Raw genomic sequence first — 23,127 nt, 5'->3', positions numbered from 1 at the left:
CCTACCAGGACCGGCGTACGGCGGCAGCGCGCCGAGAAGTGTCGCCGGCGCCATGGCCAAGCACCATCCGGATCTCATCTTCTGCCGCAAGCAGGCAGGCGTCGGTGAGTACCGCACCTTGACGTGGGGCTGGGCGGCCGTTCGGGCCCGTTGGGTGCCGTTCGGGCCCGTTGGGTGCCATTCGGGCCCGTTGGGTGCCGTTCGGGCCCGTTGGGTGCCGTTCGGGCCCGTTGGGTGCCGTTCGGGCCCGTTGGGTGCCGTTCGGGCCCGTTGGGTGCCGTTCGGGCCCGCGCGCGCATCTCCCCGCTCTTCCCCCGGCCCTCAGAGCTCGGGGTTCGTGGCGCGCTCTCCAGCGCAGGGATGAGGCTTGGGCTGCGCGGTGCGGCGCCGAGTGCGGGTTTCCTTATGGCCGGTGTGGGGTGCCGTTGGCCGAACGCCGTGCGCCGGCACTGTGGGCCGGGTGGGTGTGCCCTGAGGACAGGCATCGCTTGCGTTCGTGGTCTAACTGTAGCCGCGTTCCCATTTCTGCCTCAAGTAACGTTTGTTTGTTTTTAATTCTTCTTACAGCAATTGGAAGGCTTTGTGAAAAATGTAAGTATATCTTCCGTTGTTTGAGAGCCCAGCATTGTGGTAAAAGCCTGCAGCTTGATTTCTCTTTGTGCTGCAGCAGTTTCAGTGGCTGCGGATACAGTGAGTGCTTGATTGATGGATTTCTTGTAATCCAGAATGCAGAGCGATCAGCCTGATGATTTCAAAGAAGAAAAACACATTTTTGGACTCTGACTCCCCAGCTTGAGAAGGGGTTCCCTTCGTCATCTAATAGAATGGGAAATGGATGGAAAAAAGTGCCATCTAAAGCTACAGCAGATGAATATGCAGAAATATCTGTTCAACCTACTGCAGGGAACCTACTTTAGCAAGAGTGTTGGACTTGATGATCCCTGGAGATCCCTTTCAACCCCTACAGTTCTGTGCTAGTGCTCACCTATAGCAGCAAAGAAAGAGCACAGGCAATCATTAGATCCTCAAAGGAGCTCAGTACAAGTAAGCCAGCTATTTCTAGGCTCCAGGAAATGTTAAAAACAGGCAAACTGAAGAGAAGCACAGTCTGAAGCAACAGAGCTGTTTTCAAGAGCACACAGAAGTTAAACAGATTCCCAGTGGTAGTAGCTGAGGGCAGTCAGCATGGAGATTTAAAAGCAGGTTAAATGAGCTGTTTGTGGGAGTCAGGATTAAATGCCTTGGGAACTGGTAATAAGATATGTAACCTTTCATTTGGAGGTCAGAGTTTTGGATCAGGGCCTGCACAACAGAGACTGTCAATGGCATGTGATGGCTGTTTGCCTGTATGATAAGAGTGCTTGAATTTCACTCAGTTCCTTGTGAGAAAGCAAGAGCAACTCTGTGAAGTGGCTGTTTATGCCAGTTTGCCCTTTCTTTGGCCTTCTCATAGATGAAGGTTTAAAGCATCACAAGTACAATCTCATATCCCATCCCTCTGAGGGTGGTAACACCAGACTTTTGTTGATGTGGCTCTCTGGGAGATGCCTACACTGCTGCTGTGTAGGTAAGGACGCTAGTCCTGGCAATCTGGCATTTTTTCACAAATGAAACGTTAAGGGAAGTTTTCAGAGTAAAAGTAATGGTATGACTTAAGCAGTGTTAGCTAATCACACAGGACATGGCTGTTGGCCTCTGAAGTCTGTATACAAATATAATGTTGCACCTTGTACCTGTAAGCTAAAGTTCTGCAGTCTAACTGCTTTGTCTTTGAGTGTACAGGCAAGTTCTTTGTCCAGAAGGCTTTTCCTCTTTTATGTGGGGTGGAGAAAAGCACGTTCTGTAACCAAAGACTGCTGTATTTGCAGGTGATGGCAAATGTGTGATCTGTGATTCGTACGTGCGGCCCTGCACCCTCGTGCGCATATGTGATGAGTGTAACTACGGCTCGTACCAAGGGCGCTGTGTGATCTGCGGGGGCCCAGGGGTGTCTGATGCCTACTACTGCAAGGAGTGTACCATCCAGGAAAAAGATGTACGTTGTCATCCAGTCTCCTGGGGAATTGCTTATGTCTTTGTTTAATAGCTATGCTTATCTTTAAAGGGACTTAAAGCTAGTGGTATTAATGTTAGGATGTTGGATGCTTGGCTTCTGCTCCCAGAACTGGCACTGGTTTTCATTACCTTGCACTTTTCTTTTTTTGTTGTTGGTTCCCAGTATTTGTGGAGCATTTTGAGATAGCAAGCATCTGTATTCTGTATCCCATCCGATTCTGTATCCCAAAGGATCCTTGTGTGCTTTGCAATGCATACTGACAGTTTGCTTCCTCTACATGCTGCTTGTTACCACTTTCAGCTGTTATCTTACTAGATCTCTCAGCCTGTTTTATCAGCAGCAGAGATATTTTAAATGCTGTAAAGGCAGTGGCAGGATCAGCTCCTTACTGAGTCTGTGATCATACCATACATGGTATGGTCATGCCACTGGCATGTATGGTACTGTAAGGCCTACAGTATCACCACCTGTGTTTACCTTTGTGTTACAGTGAAGTTAGCTCTTAGTGCCCTTTGTCCTTGCTGCACTAATTGTCTTTTACAAGCTTAACATTTCTTGTATAATTTCAGTAGGGTGTAATTTTTTAAATTCTTGTCTGGAATGACCTATATTGTAAACACCTCCTTTTCTGCTAATTTCTTATTTCTATAATCAGTGCTGTTTAATTTTCTCTTTCTGAAAGATAGTTGCTGTGCCTGTGCCTGTGAACAAGGCAGATGTTCACTCTCTAGGTATGCAATAATATCCATCACAGTGAGTGCAAGTCATGAAGGACTGCCAATGAAGTAGTAGGAAGACTGTAGGGAGATGCAGAAATATGATGCAGTATGCCAGAATATGGACCTAATGGAGAGTATCTGCTAAGGATTGTGTGGTTTTTGGGCTGGATCCTTTGCAAACACCATCTCCAGCACACCCTGATGTCAGCAGAGTGTGCTGACAAACAGTTCTGTTTGATTTGGAGGAACGTGCTCAGCCGACTGAGCTGCTGCTTTAATTTTCTGCAGCACTCATATTTTCTCTAGAGGTCTTGCAGGGCAAACTCTCGTCTGAATTTAGTCAGTAGATCCGACAGGACCACAATCTTTCTTAGTATCTAAGTATTATATGTGGATAGAAATGCTGTTGGTGGTGCTGCCTCCTACGTCTGAAAATGTTGTGAGAAGCAGTAGTTTTGTTGACTTGTCTGTAAAACCAAGGCACTTGGTTTGACAGTTTATCAGTAAAATAGACGTGTGTTTTATTTTTACCAATTCATATTGATTCCTGATGGGTGTTTTTCATAATCTAGTCTCATCTGTAGGTTCAGATGTGAAATAGCCTGCTGCTCTGGAAGGGAGGGTTATAGAGAATATAGAGCTGGAGGAGCAGAATAGCAAGGCAGAATTGAGGTATTTTGAAAGCTGGATGAAACCTGCTGTAGAAGACCATTGCCCTGTACCAGCAAACTCGCATATTAGGAACTATTGCGAATGTGAATTTACAGATCTAAAAGAGCAAGTGACAAGATTGACTTGCAGGATTGAACAGAGCTGGTGCAGGTGTAGGTGTAGAGCACTCAGAGCAAGAACAGCCAAAGGTGGTACACATCACAATTACAATAGCTGGTGCTAACCTGAATAGAATAGGAGAAGCAGGCGGACGTAGCTCTGCATCTGAAGCTCTACCACCCTAAGGCTTCAGTCACAGCACTTATCTTCCTTCATCCTCAGAGGAAGACTGAAAAGGATCAGGAAGGAATAAATGAGATCTTAAAATGATGGAGGTGGATGCACTTAGGCACGCAACGCAAAGGGCCTGGTTAGCCTTGGTTCGTGCCTCCCTGGAGAGAAACTGAGGTATTGTTTTACCTCAGTTCTGTCTGTGGGTAAGGTCCAAGATCTGCCTTGTCATCCAGGACAGATCTGAGTTGCAAAATATAATCCTTTCTTGGGGGACAGGAGCATGCTTATATTCTACCTCCTTGTGAGGGGGTGGAAGAATAAGCAGAGCCCTGCAGTAATGCTGTCAAGATTGTCACAGGCACCCTGGTTTGTGGGAGGCGAGTCTTGGAAGAGTCCTGCTGCTGAGGTTCCCAGTCGAATAACAAGACAGTATCTAGAGATGGGTTGTGGCAGCCGATTTCCCCCTTCTACTCTTTTCTTGTTACTTTTACTCTGCAGACCCTCCCCAGCAGGTCACTTCTCCCATGCAGGAGCCAGTACTGGTGGCAACAGCTTGAGTGCAGTTTCTGCAGCAGCTGACATCTGCCCAGAAGCTTTCTAAATGTAATCCGCTCAGCCTTATGCAACAGTCAAGGACACGTGTTCCTCTGCCTGTTGGGCTCCTCAGCTGCTGTTGCCAGCCACAACATTTTGCCCTCAAGAGTTATGCAGATGCTGGGCTCAGGTGGCTCACTGACAAATGTTCCGTGGTTGGCAGAGAGGTACATGTCTCTGATTTGTGTTTGCAGCTATGCCTCTGAGATGGGGCTCTTCTGTCCCCCTTCTTGCATATGTTTTGTTGGTTTGTTTTTTTTGTTGTTGATGGTTTTGTTGTTTGTTTGTTTTTTTGCATACTTTCTACCGCAATTCAGGTACAAGATCTTAATCCACATATCTGCTCTGAATAACTGTCCTCTCCCAAGATGACCAGATAGTCTCTGAAGTAATCAATCTAACCTGCAGGAAATCTGAGATTCGCTTTTGCTGTCACAGCTGAGAGTGGTCTCAACACTAGAGTGGCTTAGTGACATCTAAAGCAACAAGATTCTTTGTGGCTAAGGAGGGGAAAGGTTATTTCTCTGAGCCTCATAAATCCTCTGTATCCTAATTTAGAAAGAATCCAGTCTTGAGGCACCGAGCATCCTTTTCATTAAACTGTTGTACGAGCTGTTTTCCATCTTCACCCTAAGGAGGAGAGACTGTTCTAGAGTAGTGTTAAAAAGGCATCCACCCTTTTTCTTCTTGCCGATAGTAACCAGAGTTTGAGGGCAGTCTGCCTACACAGGTGTTTGAAATGTATGTTGAAGACAGGGTGGGGAGACAGGGACCTGGGATGAGTCTCTCAGAACTGTGTATGTGATGCTAGTGTTCTGTTTGCTCAACTTCCACTTCACTTTCTCTTTTCTTTTTGCAGAGAGATGGTTGCCCTAAGATTGTCAACCTGGGCAGTTCCAAGACAGATCTCTTCTATGAAAGGAAAAAATATGGATTCAAGAAGAGGTGATCCTATCTGTTCAAGGCTATACTTCCTGTCAGGTTTGCAAGAGGGTCTTGGAACATCTCTGGACTTTACTATTATTGAAAACCAGCTGACTATGTTTTCTAAAGCAGTACAAATTCAGTAGTATCTTTGGGGGCTGAGAGGGGACTGAAGCCTGATTGGAACTGACTATCAGAAAGAGTAAAGTTGTTTTTTCAGTAGCTTTGCTAGAAGCTGTCTCAACTTAATTAAAAATATCCTGGTGGGCAATCATTTGCATATGGAGGAGACTGGCTCAGTAAAAACCAAGTGCCTTCCTGGTGTGGAGAAATGCTCTGCTTCCCTACTTACCAGGTCTCCCCTCAGCTGTTAGAAATCACCCCACATGTTGGCATTGAAGCAGTCCTGTGTGTCTGCTCCCCATCTCTTCCTCCAGTATATTTCCATGATGCCCTGTTTTGTGAAAAAGCTAGCACCATTTGTGGCTGGTGCTTTCCTAGGGAGAGCGCAGCTGTTCCATGTTTTCTTTGACAGATTAATCCAAGGCCCTTTCTGTAACCCGTCCTGTAGGATGCATACCAATAAAGCTACTTGTCTTGTTTTTTATTTTTTGTGTAACAGAAGGATTTCTCTCTGGTTCATTCTGTGCTTAGCCTCTCTGGAGCTTTCTGGGGACACAGAGGATTAGCCCAGCTAGAACTGTACAATGGGTTATCAGGTTTCTGATGGTGTCTGCTTATGGCCATGTGACCTTGCTACAAGGAGCTTCAGGGAATGGCTGTTGCTTTTGTGCTTGTGTGATCCTAGCCACTGACCATTTTGTCCCGTAGCGTGAGGATCGCTGAGCTTGTAACCCTTATCCTAGCTAAAACGGCTGTGGATGTTGTTTCACCATGCAAACATCCAATCCCTTTCTAAAACCTACTAAGCTATTTGACTCGCTGTCCTGTTCTTGTGAATAAGTTAAAGCCTTCCCTGCCGTAACTGGAAACCAGCTATTGTGCGATAGGCTATTAGCTGTATGCATGCTGAAAACCAGGGGCTGCTTGTTTGTCAAATACCAGCGCAGGCTAAAAGTGGTCTGTTTGCTCAGCAGAGATCTGGAAACGGGTGCCTTTACACAGAGGGATAACTGCGTGTGTGCCCCAGATGGTTAAATTAGAGCTGTACCATGCCCCGTGGTCCTTAAGGTCTTTGTAAAGCACAGTGTGTGCTGCGTTTAGGGCAGTCACTGTCTGTGTAAGGCACCTTCTGGGATTTCAGTTATTCCCCTGAAGCTAGTATTGATTCTTCTAGCTCCTCTCTGATTTAAACGTTTCTTCTGCCTGTTGTAGCCACTTAGGTATTTCAGCTAAGAGAAAACAAGGAGACAAACTGTGATCTTCTTTCCCATACAAGTCATTTCTTTCTGCTATAGCTGGCTGTAGCTGTGAGTGGTCCTACAGCTATCTCAGCTGTTCCTTCCTCCCCACCGACAATTAACTCTATTTTTCTCTTCCAAGCTTTTTGCAGTCTTGAGAACACCTGTATGTCTTCTTCCCTGCACCTTAGTTCCCTTGCACACCTTCTGGTTAATTTTTACTAATGTGGATGCTATTTGTCAATATACTCAGAGCAAACCGGTTCTCTGGTTCCAGCAAACCCACTCTTTGAGTATTTCTGCCTCAGTAAGTGGCTGTCTCTTGTTCCTGGCTGGGAAGCTCATGTCAAAGTTGTTGTCAGCTGCTTTAAATTCTGTATTTCTTTAAAACTAGTACATGACATGCAGATTTTTTTTTGTTTTTTTTTTTTTTTGTACATTGAACTTTATCACTTCAGCCAGCATTTATCAATTACTCTCAGTCAGGCTGCCTGGGTTATCACACAAGGAATGCAGCAGGTTAGTACGTATCTTTTCTGCTTTCTTTTCTTTCCCTGAAGTTTTTTAGATGAGAAATGTCATTCAGTGAAGCCAGTGGGAAATGAAGTTTGAATTTCTTTTTCCTCAGAGCTGCTGCCTCTAATGCAGGGCACTCTAGAAGATCTAATTTTGGAGCAGCCCTTGTTCCTGACCATTTAACCAGGGGTTGCTATAGAGATCTGAGAGCCCTCATCCCTTCCCCCACCCCAAAAAGGGCTGAGCACACTTACTTCCTTGGCACTCCTGCTGCCTTCGCTCTGCCGGGTGTATCGGGTGTATCGGTCTGCATTTGGCAGCAGCAAGAGCAAAGCTGCCATTTCTAGTTGTTCTGAGTCACTGGGCAGGTGGAGAGAGGGAGGGACAGGCGCTTTTCCCTTTGCCTTGTTTGCTCAGACAGCTCTGGGGAGAATGCCAAATGCCGCTGCTGCTCAGATCGGTTCAGTGCCACTGCCTTTCTGGTACTTTCAGAGCACGGATGGGACATTGCCCTGGAGCTGCTTATTCAGACAAGGGTAACGGATACAGCTGGGTAGCCCAGAAGAACTCAGCTTTGCTTGCATGGCGATGATTTCTGTTCACGAGTGAATGATACCCACGCAGGGCTACCAGTATTTGTTACCTAAAGAGATCAACAGAACAAAACTCATTGAAATCACTCTTGCCCAGTAGATTTCCTGTCAGTACTGCATCCCAGAGCACATAGTAAAGGAGTGATGAGGGAGGGAATGGGACGAGGAGTGTTCTGCTGTGTGCTGTTTGCCTCTGGAGAAGCATCACCAGCCTTGGTGCTCCTGGTGCAGGCGATTCAGGGGCTCCCTGGCTGCAGGTAGAGGACAAGGACAGGTGGAAGAGATACTGCCTTTCCCATAGGGCTGAACTCCCATAGTGCTGGCTGCAAATCCTGAGTGCATAAGGCTGAACGTCTTCCTGCTATTACTTTTCTAGGTAAAGTTAGTGCTTTTTTTTTTTTTTCTTAAATCAAAAGGATGTTATGTAATAAGTAAAAAATCCTTTTATTTTAAATGTTTACACAGAGGGGGAGGAGAAACATGGGAACTCTTGGCCTATTAGGTAATTGGCCTCTGTTGCCAGTACTAACAAGGCATCGCTGCCTTGTGAAACAGGGATGTTCCCTACACACCCCTTCCGACCAAAGGCCAGCCACCGTGTCACAGCTCAGTTCTGAGCTCAGCAGCAGCTCTCCAACGCACCTCCCGTCATTGAATCGTCTCATCAAGGGCATCGACAAAGCCCTTGAGCCTGAAACATGACCTTTAAAAAGTGCTGAGGGCTGGCAGATGCCTTGAGCCAACCTCTGAGCTTTCCCTGCACATAGGTGAAATCCTGCTTTCAGAAACCTTACCTGCAGAGGAGACGTTGCTTTCTCATTATGGAGATCAGCTGGAGATGTTTTGCCTATTTCCATAGCAGGAAAAAGAAATCCATTTCCTTGAGGTTGTCGTGTGACTTGGATGTAAAGAGGATTCAGGGTACGGCGGTGTTAATTATGCTGATTACAACCTGACTGCCCTTCCTCAGCATTGATGAGCCCAGCAGGACTTACCTTGCCCCTGCGGCTGGGCCATTCCTGTCCTCTTTGTGTGGACCTGTTGGCTGTGCTTTGATGTAACACCACACAACCGGGAATGCAGGAGCGGATACAGGGACAGGATTCCTCTTCGCGCACGTGGGCCAGCGCAGCTAGGTAATTACAGGAGCGTGGTCAAGATGCAAATATCTTCAAGAGTCCTAATGTGTAAACACCCTCTTAGTAACACCTTATTAAAACAACAATAGAATTTTAGCAATGTAATTGCCATTTTTTCTTAACGATGCCAAAAATAGTGCCATCGTTTTAATTTCCTGATTGCTGGCTGACAGCGTGACTTTGTTTCCAGCCAAGCAAGTGCTTGGTGTTCCAGCTCTTTTGTAGCTGAGTTCCTGTTAAACTGCAAGTGATTAACCTGGCTCCAAAAGTAGCCCTGTTCTTTGGCAAACCTCAGGTTCCTCAGATTACAGGAAAGATTCAGGTCCTTGAGACTTCAGGAGAGGTTCAGGTTGGATATGAGGAAGAATTTCTTGTCAGAAAGAGTGGTGCAGCAAGGCTGCCTGGGGGAGATGGTGGAGTCACTATCCCTGGAGGTGTTCCAGAACCGTGTGGATGTGGCACTGAGGGATGTGGTCAGTGGGCATGGGGGGGGGTGGGCTGACCATTGGACTCAATTATCTTAATAGTCTTTTCCAACTTTAATTATTCTATTCTAAGGTGAAGGGCTCCTGATTGAGGCAAGACAAGCAAAGCCCAGAAAGATGCTGAGGATCTCTGTGGGAGCAGGGTGGGAGAGGAGCTCAGTATTTGGTGTCAGGGGACAGTGGCCATGGAAAGCTATCTGACCAGGGGATGGGGAACTGCTCTTTGAGGTGGTCTTTGACCATTCTGAAAACAGGCAGTGAAAGAAACGCTTGCACGTACGGCTGTGTACTGAGGAGATCTATTACAAGAGAAATGCCGTTATGCGATGGAACGTTCCGTGGGAATTCTTTAGAACTCAGGGCTAGGGCCCCCGCACCACTGACGACACGGCCTCCCTGTGCTGGGAACTACACCTCCCAGCAGACCCCGCGCCGAACCCACCCCCGCCCCGCGCGCACACCCCCTTCGGCTCATTGGCTGAGGCAGCGCACCAATCCGGACGCGCCGCCGGGCCCGGCCGGCCAATGGGGAGGCTGTTGCTAACAAGCCTCAGTTATTTTTAGCACACCGCCGTCGGCGCACCTTGCGGCTCGCCTCCGCCGTGGCCGGGCCGGGCCTATTCACGGCGGCGGAATCGCACAGGCGCACTGTGAACAAATAGTCCGCGAGCGGCGGGGCGGGGGTTGCTCCCCACACGGAGTCCTTTCAGGAGATTAGCGACCACAGGCGGTGGGGGGGGGGGGCGGGATCCCTGGGGTCGCGGGACTCATTCACAAGGGTCGGTGCGTGGGAGGCAGCGCCGAGCCGCGTGTGCCCCTCATTGAAGCCGTGGAGCGTCCCTCCTCGGGTCAGCCACCTGATCCTCGCTAAGGCCCCCGCCCCCTGCCTTCCCTAGTGCTGCTGCTCGCCCCTCTGCACAGCGTGAAAAAAGCGAAAGAAAAAAAAAAAAGAACTCCTTCCCCTCCCCCGCGGGCTCAGCGCGCCGCGCGGCGCTGAGGGGAGGGGATGTAGTTCCGGCCCGCCCCTCCGCGGCCGCATCACGCGGGGCGGGAGCGCGGATCCGTGCGCGGGGTTGCTAAGGGTGAAAGTTTGCCGTGAGTTGGCTCACTCGGGGCCAGGGCGCGGGCGGCTCCAGGCCGGCGGGGGTGAGGCGGCGGCCGTACTCCAACCCACACCTCCGGGCGTCCCTCGGCACCTTCGGCCCTACAGCCGCGACGCCACCCCCGGGCCCGCCCCGCGGAGGGAGCGCAGCGCTCGGCGGAGACAGAGAGAAGCCAGGGACGGAGCGGAGGGCGGTACGCAGAGCCCGGGCTCCCCCGGCCCCCTCAGAGCCTGGAGCTGAGGACACAGTGAGTGGGGCGGAGGGCTCCGACCGACTGGGTGGGCCGCGGGCGGCGTCCCGGGGCTTTCCGTACGTCTTAATGGGGTCGACAGGCTCTGCCCGGCCGCGCGCAACAAAGCCGCCGCTGGCTCTTGCGCCGGGGAGGGGGCCGGGAGGGCTCTGCCGGCGGCCCGGGGGTGTCCTTTGCTGCCGGGAGTGGAGGTCAGGCCCGGTTCTGTTCTCGTGGGGCCGCCTTGGGGGTCTCGGCCTGAGGGGGGGCCGCATCGCCTTCTCCTCCCCTCCCCCCTACCGCTTCGCTGACAGGGAGAGGGAGGAGGAGGAGGAGGAGGAGAAGGGAGGGGGGCGGCTGCCCGGCGGTCCCCGGCTTCGGGGCGTTGCTCCGGGGCGGGCGGTGACACACTGCGCATGTGCCGTGGAAAATTTTTCGCCCTGCCCCACCGTGGCAGCGCTGGGGCGGCGGGCGGGGCCGCGCGCGGGGCGTGCCGGGAGTCGTGGTTCGGGGGGAAGTGGGTCACGGGGAAGAGGGGCGGCGCGGGGGGGCAGCGCGGACTGCAGCTCCCAGAGTGCCGCGCGGCAGGAGGCGGCCCCAGGGCTGGGCGGTAATGGCGGCGGTGGCACGGGGGCAGCCGGCCCTGGGGGAGCGGCCTGGGGGGTGGGGCGGCGCGGCCCCGGAGCAGTTGGATCCCCGGCTTTTCTTTGCCTGTCGCTGTGTGAATACGTGTTGGAAGGAGCTCGTGGGGTCCCCGGGAGCGGGTTCTCTCCTTGTTAGGCGGGAGTGGTGGCTCTGTGCCTTTTGGAGTGTCCCTAGGAGCCTTGGGGTTGGTTAACCCGTCTCAAGGGAAGGTTCAGAGTGTGCCCCTCTCTGAAGAGAGCGGACTCAGTGAAAGAGAAAAAGGACCTGCAAACGGCTCGTGAGGGTGGGGAACCCTTCATTCCCCATCTGTGAGCACGACTCTCTCACTAATACTGGGTCTGGGTTAGCATTTAGCACACGGGATGTAAAGATCTATCAAGAGGCCATTTATTTTCCTGCTGAATTTGCTGGGGTCTCAAGCTGCCCGCTCCTAGGGGGCCTCATAGCAGGCAGGGTTTTTTGGAACCTCCCTTTGGGGGTAGCACAGGGCTTTGTGAGCCCTCTTTGAGAGGTTACTGTGATCCTCCAGGGCTCTGCTCAGTGCCCCCTTTCTCTGCACAGGGCTCTGTTTCAGCCCTGAGGCTTCTGCCTTCTGGAAATGATTCCTCCTTTCTGCCTGCGGGAAGCTCTGCTTTCTTATATTCTCTTTGGTGTTCATCCATTCTTGGTCAGGCCCTGGTTTCGTTCCTGTGGTTTCTCATGTTGCTGAGTTAAACCCAGAGGGGATTCCTCCAGCACTGGCCTTGCTATTAGCAAGCTTGGGCTGTGGGATTTGCTATTTGTTCCTTAAACTGAGCCTTCTTTGACTGCGAATCATACAGAAAGAAAATGTAGAATCTACCTGTTTGTTTTACTTAGTAATAAAGCCTAAAAATAGTTGAGGGTTTTCTTAAAATGTGCTTATTTAATCCTACTTGTCCACTCAGTCAGCCCAAGCCAACAAGTCTGGGCGGTTCCTCCTAGCCTGGGTGCAGGACTGTGCTGCTGGGCTCCTGCTTTTTTGGGGGAATGCTGACAGCTGAGGTTTGTGCTCCATCCCCACCCCCAGATAATTGGCACAGGTTGCACTGCCGGGCACTGCATGAGAGCATCCCTGCAGCCCATGTTAGGAAGGCAGCTGAGCGTGGTGTGGCTGCTTGAGCAAGGTGAGGGTAGCTGAAGGCTGAGCAGCCTCTGACGAAGCTGCCAATTAAAAACTGGATATTCTGCTCGCCTGCAGAGAGGTGTGTAGGCTGCTGGAAGCGTGCTTCCTCGTCAGGTATCTGTGGGATGCGCTTGCTCTGGGTGGGTGACAACGCATGGTGCAGTCCAACCGAGGGATTGTACACAGGTAAAAGCTATTCCTAAATCTGAGTGTAATGGGAGAGCTGTGTGTTGTGATTTCACACTGTGCTTTTGTGGATTCTCTCAATTTCAAAGACTTCTTTGGGTGGGTGAGAGGAGAGAAAGGATTATTTCAGTCTCTGGCAAGCAGTTCCAGTTTTTATTCAGTACCTGGCCCTGGCAGTGCTGAACTGCTCTCTGCGCGGGGAGAAGGATGTGAGCGGTGCTGGACAAGCTGGTGGCACGTGTGTATCTTGTGACCCTACACACGTTTTCTGCCCCCATCTGAATTAAGTTGAGATTTCAGGCTTGTGGCTAGACTGAGCCTCAACTGGGTATGCTTAGTAAGATGTCTATGTGCTTGCCAGTCAAGGGAGAGTAAACGTGGTCTGGCAGCTGGTGCCTCTGCACCCTCTCTTGTTCCTTATCCTCCTGCCTGTTCCAATAGGACATGGTGCTCCTGGCCTCCCAAGGAGAGCCATCTCCATGCAGGTCCTTGCAGAGCTGCCGAGGGAGTCACGAGGCTTCCAGGTGGTGCTCGTGTGCTTGGAGAAGCGGCTGCAGGGAGCTGTTCTGGAAGCAGCCGAGTGCCAGGGCATAGCGAGGCGTGTTGGCTGAAATAGCTCTGCCACAGCAGGCAGTCGGCCTGCCTGCTTTTGGCAACAAGGTGGGTACACAGCACGTAGCTTGTGCAGGGAGCAGCCACACTCCTGTTTCTTCTGCACAGGACTGGGGACGCTGTTCCCCAGCAGCACCTGGAAATCTGGGCTGACGCCTAGTGAGCATCGCTGCTTGTTCTGCTTCTGCTAATGAAACATTGTGGCTGTTTGTCTCAGTAGGTGGAGAGTTGCTGTATTTTTCTTGTCTTCATCTATATTTTTCTTTCTTTTTTTTCTAGGTCTGCTTGGAGCCAAATCTTGTCTATGTGTGTGTCATTTTGTCTCTTTTAATACACTGCCCTGACTTGCTTGCTGTGAAGGGAGTATGCATCTGGAGATTAAAGTTGCCCTTAACTTCATCATCTCATACCTGTACAACAAGCTTCCTCGGAGGCGGGCAGACCTGTTCGGTGAGGAGCTAGAGCGCCTGCTGAAGAAGAAATATGAGGGTCACTGGTACCCAGAGAAGCCTCTGAAGGGCTCAGGCTACCGCTGCGTTCATATTGGGGAGACGGTGGACCCGGTAGTGGAGCTGGCGGCCAAGCGGAGTGGGCTGGCCGTGGAGGATGTGCGTGCCAACGTGCCGGAAGAACTGAGCGTCTGGATCGATCCTTTCGAGGTCTCCTACCAGATCGGTGAGAAGGGCTCCGTAAAGGTCCTCTACCTGGATGACAGCGAGGGCTGCAGCGCTGCTGAGCTGGACAAAGAAATCAAAAGCAGCTTCAACCCTGACGCCCAGGTATTTGTCCCCATTGGCAGCCAGGACAACTCGCTGTCCAACTCTCCATCCCCCTCTTTCGGCCAGTCACCGAGCCCCACCTTCATCCCTCGCTCTGCCCAGCCCATCACCTTTACCACTGCCACGTTTGCTGCCACTAAGTTTGGCTCCACCAAGATGAAGAAGGGCGGAGGGGCTGGAGGAGGGGGTGGCGGCGCAGGGGCCACGCAGCAACCGCGGATGGTCAGGTCGCCCACTACCAACCTGCTGAAGCACAAGGGCCTCTCCCTGTCCATGCACTCTCTGAACTTCGTCGGGAGCGCTGGGAGCCAAGCCCCGCAGTCGCAGCTCTCCCCCAATGCCAAGGAGTTCGTTTACAGCGGCGGCTCGCCAGGGGCCAGCAGCCTATTCTTCGACGGTGTTGCCAGTGAGAGCCAGGCCAGCATCCCTCCAGCGTCGCAGTTCAGTGCTGGCACAGGCAGCACCTTTGATATGGCTCAGGTCTTCGGCGGCAGCACCAACAACCTCTTCTTGGAGAAGTCTCCCTTTGTGGAAGGACTCAGCTACAACCTGAACGCCATGCAGTATCCCAGCCAGTCCTTCCAGCCCGTTGTCCTGGCCAACTGAACGCAGGGAAGGAGAGTATTGGGGGCAGGGGAGGGAGGGGGGGAACAACAACAACAACAAAACACATGGGGAGAGAAAACAGAAATATACAAAAAATATTCAAATCTTATAAATATAGCTTCTTGGAAAAAGAGAGAACCCAGTGTTGTTGCGCTGTGCTGGCAACGCTCCTGAAGCACTGACTTGTTTTTTTTAAATTCAGTCCCTGTGCTTTTTCTCCTACTCACTTTTTTACTCTTTAAATGAGTCTCTGGTCTCTTGGGTTGTGTTCCCCCTTCCCCAGCCCCAGTTCGGCACAGGTGTAGGTCACAGTGCTCCCTTTTCACTCCCACCTGGCTGTAGGAGGGGCAGGCAGGATGAGGTGGGCTTGCTTTGCTGTTACTGCTGTGTGTGTGGGAGGAGAGCATCTCATGTGCCTGGAGGTTCACACTGCTGCGCTGCTGTTGCTCCAGGCTAGCATCCAGTTCTGTGTGTGCTGAGAAGCGTCTGCTGTCCCCTCTCATCTCCAGCTATGGGAGGACAGCAGTCCCCTTTGTGCACCCATCAAGAGGCTTTTCTGTGCCCTTCTGGGGTTGGTTCGGAGGAGAGCCCTGCAGCATAGAAGCACTGCAGGTCTGTCCCTGTGTGAGGAGGTGGTGCTGAGCTGTTGGATCCTGTCCCTTCCTGGTGGACACCCTACCTGCAGGGCTGAGCATTCACTCATGATCCTTTGGTCCTAGGTTTTGAGCTCTTGTTGCCGGCTGTGGATTTGTCTTCATCTTGGAGAGGGGATTTTTTTCAGTAGTTAGAGGCAGCGCTATTTTGGAGAAGAAAAAGGGCTATGTTGTTGAAGCTGCTGTCTTGAGCGATGGTAAGTGGTCTACAGGTCACTTCTGTGCCAGGGTCTGGGCCCCCAGGTGGGGCTGGAGGACCCTTGGGTGTGAAGGAGCCTCCTTGGAGGCTGTGGTGGGAGCGCGGAAGAGTGCGGAGAGGAGAGAAGCAGTCATGAGACTCCAGTTTTTGACGTTTAAAAGAAAAGTGAGCTTTTTGCTGCCTGCTGGGCTGGGGGTTTAGTTCTCTTGAAACGGTGTCTCTGGAGCACACTCTGAAACCCACTTCTGTGGCTGCTGTACCATTGTGCTCCTTCAGGACATCCCCGTTCAGGGAGGTGGTCTGCAGCTTGTGCTTTTTCCCTCTCCTTGACCCGAGATGAAGGCGTGCCAGCCCTCCTGTTGTTGCCAGTGAGCCTTTGCAGAGGCAACGGGATAGGTGTGGGGTGCCATTGCTGCCACAACCCTGAGGAGCATTTCCATCCTTGCGGGGCAGGCCCCCAGCAGGCTGCTTGCTGCCATCAGGCTATGACCGGCACGGTGGGCCGGGCTCACTTGGCTTCTCCTAAAATGGCGTCCGTAGCTCAGCCCTGCGGGTTTCCAGGCTAGAGCAAGCTGCTCAGGAACAGCTGAGCCATCTGCATCTTTCTTTGCCTATTCTCTTTGGTTTTTAACCTACTTACGGATGTTACCACTGCCACCCTCTCCCTGGGAGCGCACTACTGACTGCCAGGCCCCCGCTCGTGGGACCCGGCTGTCCCCAATGCTGGCAGTGCCACCTGCCAGCGGCTGCCGCGGGACAGCGGACCCCTTTGGCACCTTTGGGGAGAGGCAGGGAGCCCCGGCCCTGTGCGTGTGAAGCTTCGATGCCGCTTTGCCCCCACAGCCACGTTGGGAACCAACCGTGGTGCGAGGGGAGGGAGGGACCAAGCTCTGTTTTAAACAAGTGTGCTTCAGAAGCGTTCCCCCGGTGTCAGGCAGCGATGGAAACTAGCAGCCTTTTCAGGGCTTTTCTAGTCTTGGATGTAGGCGTTCAGCTTCAATTTTATTTTTTAAAACCTGCACTAATTTACCTGGTTTCTTAGGGAGAGAAGAGAGAATTTTTTTTTTTTTTTTAACTTTTATTTTTTATGGGTTTGTGTTCTTTTTGTTGATGTCCGTTTGTATTGAATAATTTGCTACATTTGTAAAATGCAAGAGGTATATATAATATATGTATATTTCTAACGTAAAAAAAAAAAAAAAAGAAAAATTGTAATTTTTTTCTTTTCAAGATTTTTTCTTAAAAAGAGGAGAGAGAAAAATATTTTTTCAGGAAAAAAAAAACCTTAAAAAACAAACAAACAAACAAAAAAAAAAAGGCAGTGAAGATTCCTTTCTCCCCTGCTCAGCCTCCTCCTGTCCCTCCCACCCCACTGCCAGCAGTGAATGGGAAGTTGCCCTGTGGAGAATGAATGAATGGAAGACGTCCATGCTGCTCTGGGTGGAGGATCTGTGTGTGCTTTGGCGGTTCCTTTCTGAGACGGGGGGGGCTTTGAAGGGGGGGGATTTGGGGGACTGATGGCTTTTTTTTTTTTTTTTTTCTTTTTCCATTTTTTTTCTTTTTTTTTTTCTTTTCTTTTTCTGTAGCGAAGGAGGAATACAATCAGAGTTTTGTATTCAGAATGTTGTGCAATATTTTGGAACGGGACATTGGCGTGTCTAGAGATTTAGTTAAAAAACAAACAAACAACAAAAAAAAAAAAAGGTTGATCAAATCTGTACAGTTTCTATTGTTCCAGATTTTTTTAAGTTTGTATTAAAAGCATGATATAATAACTGCTCGTCATGTGTTGCTGTCTGGTGGGATGTGCTAATGGAGGTGCTGCTGTGCTGGGCACATCTGGTGCTGCCTGGGTTTGTGCCAAGGGCAGCTCCCCAGGAAAGGCAGTGGCTGCCCCACAGTGAGGTTCAGTGCCCTGGGGAGGGGGAAAGCAGGGAGCAGCGCCTTTGGCTGCACTGCCTTCAGGCAAACCAGTTGCCAAAATAGCTGGCTTCCTGTAGCAGGCTGCCAGCAGGAGCAGCTCCTGGCAGCCTGCAACCCTTGGGTCTGAATTTCTTCCTGGAGAAGCTAGTGCTGCTTTGCCCTTGGGTTTGCAAGCCCTGGGAGCCAGGCACCCTGCACTCCATGTGACTGTCACGCTGTGCTAAGCAACAACGCTGTTTTTTCCTCTTTGTGTCTTGAACCCCTTGTAATCATTTATCTGAAGTGTGCACCAACTCTTGCCCTTCACCATGTTGCTGGAAATGGAAAAGGGCAGCTGTACCTGCCTGCTCCTTTTGGTTTTTTTTGCCTGGCTCTGACACAGGCCCTTTTTGGGCACAGGTGTGCAGAAGGGCAGTGCTTGCAGTTAGTTCAGAGCTGATAGCTGAGCAGGGATTAAGGTGATGGCTTGGTATCACCTTGTTCCTGGCGTTTGCCCTTGCCCTGTCTCAATGAGCAGGGCGTGTGAGTGTTGGCTGTGCGTGTCATACCAAGCCAGGGTGCTGAGCAGGTCAGTTCCCAAATGGGATGCAAAATGTGGCAGCGAGGTGGGGCTCATCTGCTGGAGCCAGGGGGTGGTTTCAGCAAGGCAAGGGTGTGGGGATGTCGCTCAGATGTTTGTTGCAGGAAGCTCTGCTGCTAAGGAGGAAAACTTGCTACTTGAGTCACCAGGCAGTCAACTCTAAGGAGAAGGCAGTTTGGGTAGGGAATGCCATGCTTACCCCTGCACTTTTCAGCCTGTGACAGCAGCAATCATGGCACAACTGCCTTACGCAAGCGTGGAAAGCCAGTAAGACAGCTGTGCACTGGCCTGTGTTGTAAATACAGGCCCATGGAGAGCAACCCAAGTTTGCTCTAGCTGGTGAGCACTTGCTGCTGCCCCAGAGTCTTCGGTGCCATGGCATAGCTGGGGGCAAACACCGCTTTATGCGGGTGCCTTGCTGTGCCCTGGCTCTTGCACTAGGCCAGAACCAGGACATGGAAAAACACTGCAAAGCCCCTGCCAGTGTGAATGCTGCTTCCTATCTGTACCACTTGGAGACAGCCAGTTTGTGCGACAGCCAATCCACGTGGCCACAGCCAACAGTAAGAGCGACTCCAGCCTGGCAAGCGCGTGCTGGGAGGGACGCGTGAGATTTTCCCATTGCTGTGGAGAGTGAAGGCAGGGAGACCTCTGCAAAGAAATTCATGTCTGCATTTTGCCTGTAGGAGGGCCTGGGGGACCCTCACCTTCCTCATAAAACACTGAAAAAGCCCCTGTGGACACTGTCAGGTTTTTTTTCCCCACTTGATTTTGTTGAGCTGGCACAGGAGCTGTGCTGCTGGTGCAGATCCCCATGAGGGAGTGTGTCCCTCTTGCTCCATAGGGTGTTTCCACCGAGGGCAAAGTTTTCCTTGGAGTGAATCAGCTAGCGAGTGCTTGCAGGCAAGTTGCAGCTGTGGCTCTCAGCAGAAAAAGCCAACACCCACAGGAGGCAGTAGGTAATGGGTGATGGGCAGTGCTGCTGCAGCCCTCCCAGCATGGCAGTTCCCACCTGGACGTGAGCACCAAGTTGCAGTGCTGTCATCACCAGTGCTGGCACAGAGGTGTTCAGGTCCAAGGAGAGGACATGACTCCATCATGGTCACACAGGGAGCTCCAGGACCTGTCCATCTCTCCTGGTGCCTCTCATGGTCCCCTGAGTGGAAAGGAGAGGATGCTGAGGGATGCAGTCATTAAGGTTGGAAAAGACTACTAAGATCACCTAGTCCAGCCATCAGCCCATCCTCACTGTGCCCACTGACCAGGTCCCTCAGTGCCACATCCACAAGGTTCTGGAACACCTCCAGGGATGGTGACTGCACCACCTCCATGGGCAGCCTGTGCCACTGCAGCACCACTCATCCTGAAAAGAAATTTTCCCTCATAACCATCTGAATCTCCCTCAGCATAACTTAAGGCCATTACCTCTCATCCTAAATAGAGACATGTTAGGGACAGATGGCCAGTCCACCCCAGTCATGCCATTGCTAAGCATCTACTAAGGATCAATATTCCTTTAGACTAGAAACTTGCCCACTAAAACTATCTGGTCAATTTTTAACCTTAGAGTGAATCATTTTCATTCTCTGAAGTACTCTTTGAGAAGCATTATTTTCCCCGGGTGCTTTGTGAACTTTTTTATCAACTGGTGCTTCCTATAGGTGGAAACCTTGTGGAAGCCAATGACCCCAGTAGACTTCAACAGCTTTGTAGTAAGCAGAGAAGCAGAGAACTGCACATCTAACCAACATCTGCTCCACAACAGCTGCACCACACTGGCATTTGCTGCAGGAGAAACCCATTCACCACATCTCATTGTTCTCCCATTCATAGAGTCTGTCCTGTCCCCTCCCATGGCCGGGCAGAAGATGGGAAAACCCCAGTGGCCCCATGCTGACCTTGGCCTGGGTGTTCAGTGCCCCGCATTGCTTGGGGACAAAGTGCTGGCTGCCCTGGGGACACCGCACAAGTGCCAGGTGTCCCCAGCGGCTGCACATCACTCAACTTTCCTGGAAAGCAGGAGGAACTTGTTGTGCTGGGTCACTTAGGGACCACAGAGTCACCTGTGAAGCCTCCTGGGCCAATGTGGACTGGACCCTTCCCTTGCCTGTCCAGTACAGCTGCATAGCCAAGAACCAGTCAGGGCTGGACATCATCATCTAGAACACCAGCAATGGCCCCTGAAGTTGCACAACTGCCTTCCCCCAGGCTAGCGTCTCACACGTACGGCTGATGGCAGCTGCCCGTCATCATCGTGGAGCCACAAAAGCAGGAACAAAGTGTTGTGATGGAGAAGTTCCTGAATGCTGGCTTGATCGATCCAGTCTTTACCTCCCCCTAGATATTGTCTTGGATGAAGACACATCACTGTTTTTGTCTCCTCAAGTACAGGGAATCATAGACTCACAGGATGGTTGGGTTGGAAGGGACCTCAAAGCCCACCCAGTCCCACCCCGTGCTGCGGGCAGGGCTGCCACCCCCCAGCTCAGCTACCCAGAGCCCCATCCAACCTGGCCTTGAACCTCCATGGCTGAGGCACCCACAGCTCTCTGGGCAGCTGTGCCAGTGCTTCACCACCCTCTGAGTGGAGAATTTCTTCCTAACGCCTGACCTAAATCTCACCTCTTTTAGTTTAAAGCCATTCCCCTTTGTCCTGTGACTATTTGCCCACGTAAAAAGTCACTCCCTCTCCTGCTTATAAGCTCCCCTCAAGTAATGGAGGGCCACAATGAAGTCTTCCCACAGCCTTCTGTTCTCCAGGCTGAACAAGCCCAGCTCCCTCAGTCTGTCTTTGTGAGAGAGGTGCTTCAGTCCTCTGAGGATCTTTGTGGCCTCCTCTGCACCTGCCCAACAGCTCCAACATCCCTCCTTGTACCCAGGTCTGGATGTAAGGAGCTTGGGCCAGCTGGAGTGCCAGGCTTCCTGTTTTTTGGGGATGATGCTGGCAGGGGAACTGGTAACTACTGCTGCAGGAGGTAATTGTCACTTGGTGAATCTAACTCAGCAAGGCAGGCTGCAGGGCCTCTCCAGGGCTTCCTGCCCTTGGGCACAGCCTGCTCAGCTCCTGCCTGAAGCACCTCCTGGTGCCGATGCTCTTCACCAGGCAGGCCATTAAAAGAGAAGTGAAGGGATGCGTCTGCATCTCCATCTGTTTGCCAGTGCATGTACCTGCTGCCAGAGCCCATGAGAAGACCCCAGGAGTGCAGCAGGGTTTCCCAACAATCTGGATATGAGAGCAGGTAAAGCAACCACAGGTACCAGCATTCACCAGACGGGAATGTGCCCACCAGGAAACTTGGGAAGTTGGCCACAGCCACCTGCATGCAGCAATGTGCTGTTTCTATCAATGTCAGCATGGCATACAGCTGCGGGAGCTCAGGCTGTGCTGCAGCACGTGGCTCGGCTGGCACAAGTTTCCTGGTGTTGCTGCAGTAGCCCGATTAGTAGCTCAGGTGTTGCCACAGCCCCTGGCAGTGGCCCAGGAGCTAATGACAGAGCAGGCAGCAGATGCGAGGATTGCACGGCTGGGGATGAGGGGAGCTGGATGGACGGCTTCTTCAAACCAGCCTCCGCTCACCGCCGGGACAATGGGTTTTGCAAGGTGGATTCTTGCTTTGTTGGAAGTCTCCAAAACACCTTTCTGCCTTTGAAGGGCGCTGCATTCGGCTCTGCCACCCCTCCCAGGATGTCCAAAATTACCCTGGGATTACCGGGGTGACCATACCCATGACCACTGGTTTAGAGAAGGAGGAAATCTCATTAAAGTCCAGAAGGGTTTAATCAGAAGCCAATTGGCAATGGGGCATTGACACATCATGGGTGCTGATGCAATGTAATGACAGAGGGGCATCGAGGGCACTCAGTGGTGGAAGAGGCCTTTGCCATGGCAAATTCCTGCCCTGTACCTCTGCCACAGATGTCCTTCTCCAGTGCCTGTGTCTCTCTTGCACTCAGTATCAAACTTAGTTGACTTCAGTGGATGCCAGCCCCCAAGTCAGCTGTGAAAAAAGGGGCAAAAGAGTAATTTCATAGATTCATGGAATCAGTGAGGTTGGAAAAGAGCACTAAGATCATCTAGTCCAACTGTCCATCTAACCAATTCCCCCCACTAAGCCATGCCCCTAAGTACTACATCTACCCTTTCCCTATATACCTCCAGGGACAGTGACTCCATCACCTCCCTGGGCAGTCTGTTCCAACTAGCATCACTCTTTCTGAGAAGAAATGTTTCCTAATATCCAATGTGAACCTCCCCTGGCACAACTTGAGGCTATTCCCTCTTGTCCTATTGCTGTTAGCTGGGAGAAGAGGCCAAACCCCACCTCACCACAGCCTCCTTTCAGGTCATTGTAAAGAGCAATGAGGTTTCCCCTGAGCTCCTCTTCTCCAGACTGAACAACCCCAGTTCCCTCAGCTGCTCCCCATCAGACTCGTGCTCCAGACCCCCCACAGCTTTGCTGCCCTTCTCTGGACACACTCCAGGCCCTCCATGTCTTTCTTTAGTGAGGGGCCCAGAACTGAACACTCGAGGTGTGGCCTCACAGTGTTGAGTACAGCGAGATGATTTCTAGCCTATTTCTACCGCGTTGGTGATTTTTCCTCCAATGGCTTCACAAATGCTTTGGAGATTACCCCTTGCCTCTGAAACACAGCCCCATCTTGAAAAGAGCTGTGAGGGTGTGGGCGTGAGGGCAGCCATTTTGTGCTAATAACAATAATTTTGTACTTAATACGGTGTCGCGGGAGGGAAGACAGAAATGACTAATTAAAACGTTGGGTAGATAGTCAAGTCATGAGAGCATTACTCAAGCGCAATTTAGCCGGGAAGCTGCGATTCACAGCTCTGCTATTACCAAAATACCACAGGGCTTCATCCTCCCGACATTGCCACCAAGGTGTCAGGCTGTCACTGTACCTGAGCGCAGCACAAGGCTGCCCGCCACCCACCTCTGGGCTTTGCTGCAGAGCATTCCCTATCTTCAGGACGCCAAGGGCCCCACCAACCCTTGAACAACTCTACAATGGATGGGGCGTTGGGTGACGGCAGGGGGTTGGAAATGGGTGGGCTTTAAGGTCCCTTCCAGCTCCAAACAATTCGGCGATTCTAGGATTCTTCATGTCCTAAATCATTCTCCA

The 23,127-nt window shown here is 51.4% G+C and overlaps 2 protein-coding genes across 2 annotated transcripts; both read left to right on the top strand.

Annotated features, from left to right (window-relative positions):
• Nucleotides 1-52: 52 nt before the first annotated feature.
• On the top strand, nt 53-5,263 carry PHF5A (PHD finger protein 5A; the record flags this gene model as incomplete). The annotated part of the gene is made up of 4 exons (XM_079549282.1): nt 53-104; nt 568-591; nt 1,869-2,035; nt 5,174-5,263. The coding sequence occupies 4 exons, from the start codon at nt 53-55 to the stop codon at nt 5,261-5,263; spliced, it is 333 nt and encodes a 110-aa protein (XP_079405408.1).
• Nucleotides 5,264-13,616: 8,353 nt separating this feature from the next.
• TOB2 (transducer of ERBB2, 2) lies at nt 13,617-14,636 on the top strand (the record flags this gene model as incomplete). The annotated part of the gene is made up of 1 exon (XM_079540701.1): nt 13,617-14,636. The coding sequence occupies one exon, from the start codon at nt 13,617-13,619 to the stop codon at nt 14,634-14,636; it is 1,020 nt and encodes a 339-aa protein (XP_079396827.1).
• Nucleotides 14,637-23,127: the final 8,491 nt, after the last annotated feature.

The sequence above is a fragment of the Tetrao urogallus genome, assembly GCF_951394365.1.
Source record: "Tetrao urogallus genome assembly, chromosome: 1".
Lineage (NCBI taxonomy): Eukaryota > Metazoa > Chordata > Aves > Galliformes > Phasianidae > Tetrao > Tetrao urogallus.
The sequence above is the reverse complement of the archived record's forward strand: the minus strand, read 5'-3'. Positions and strand labels throughout refer to the sequence as shown.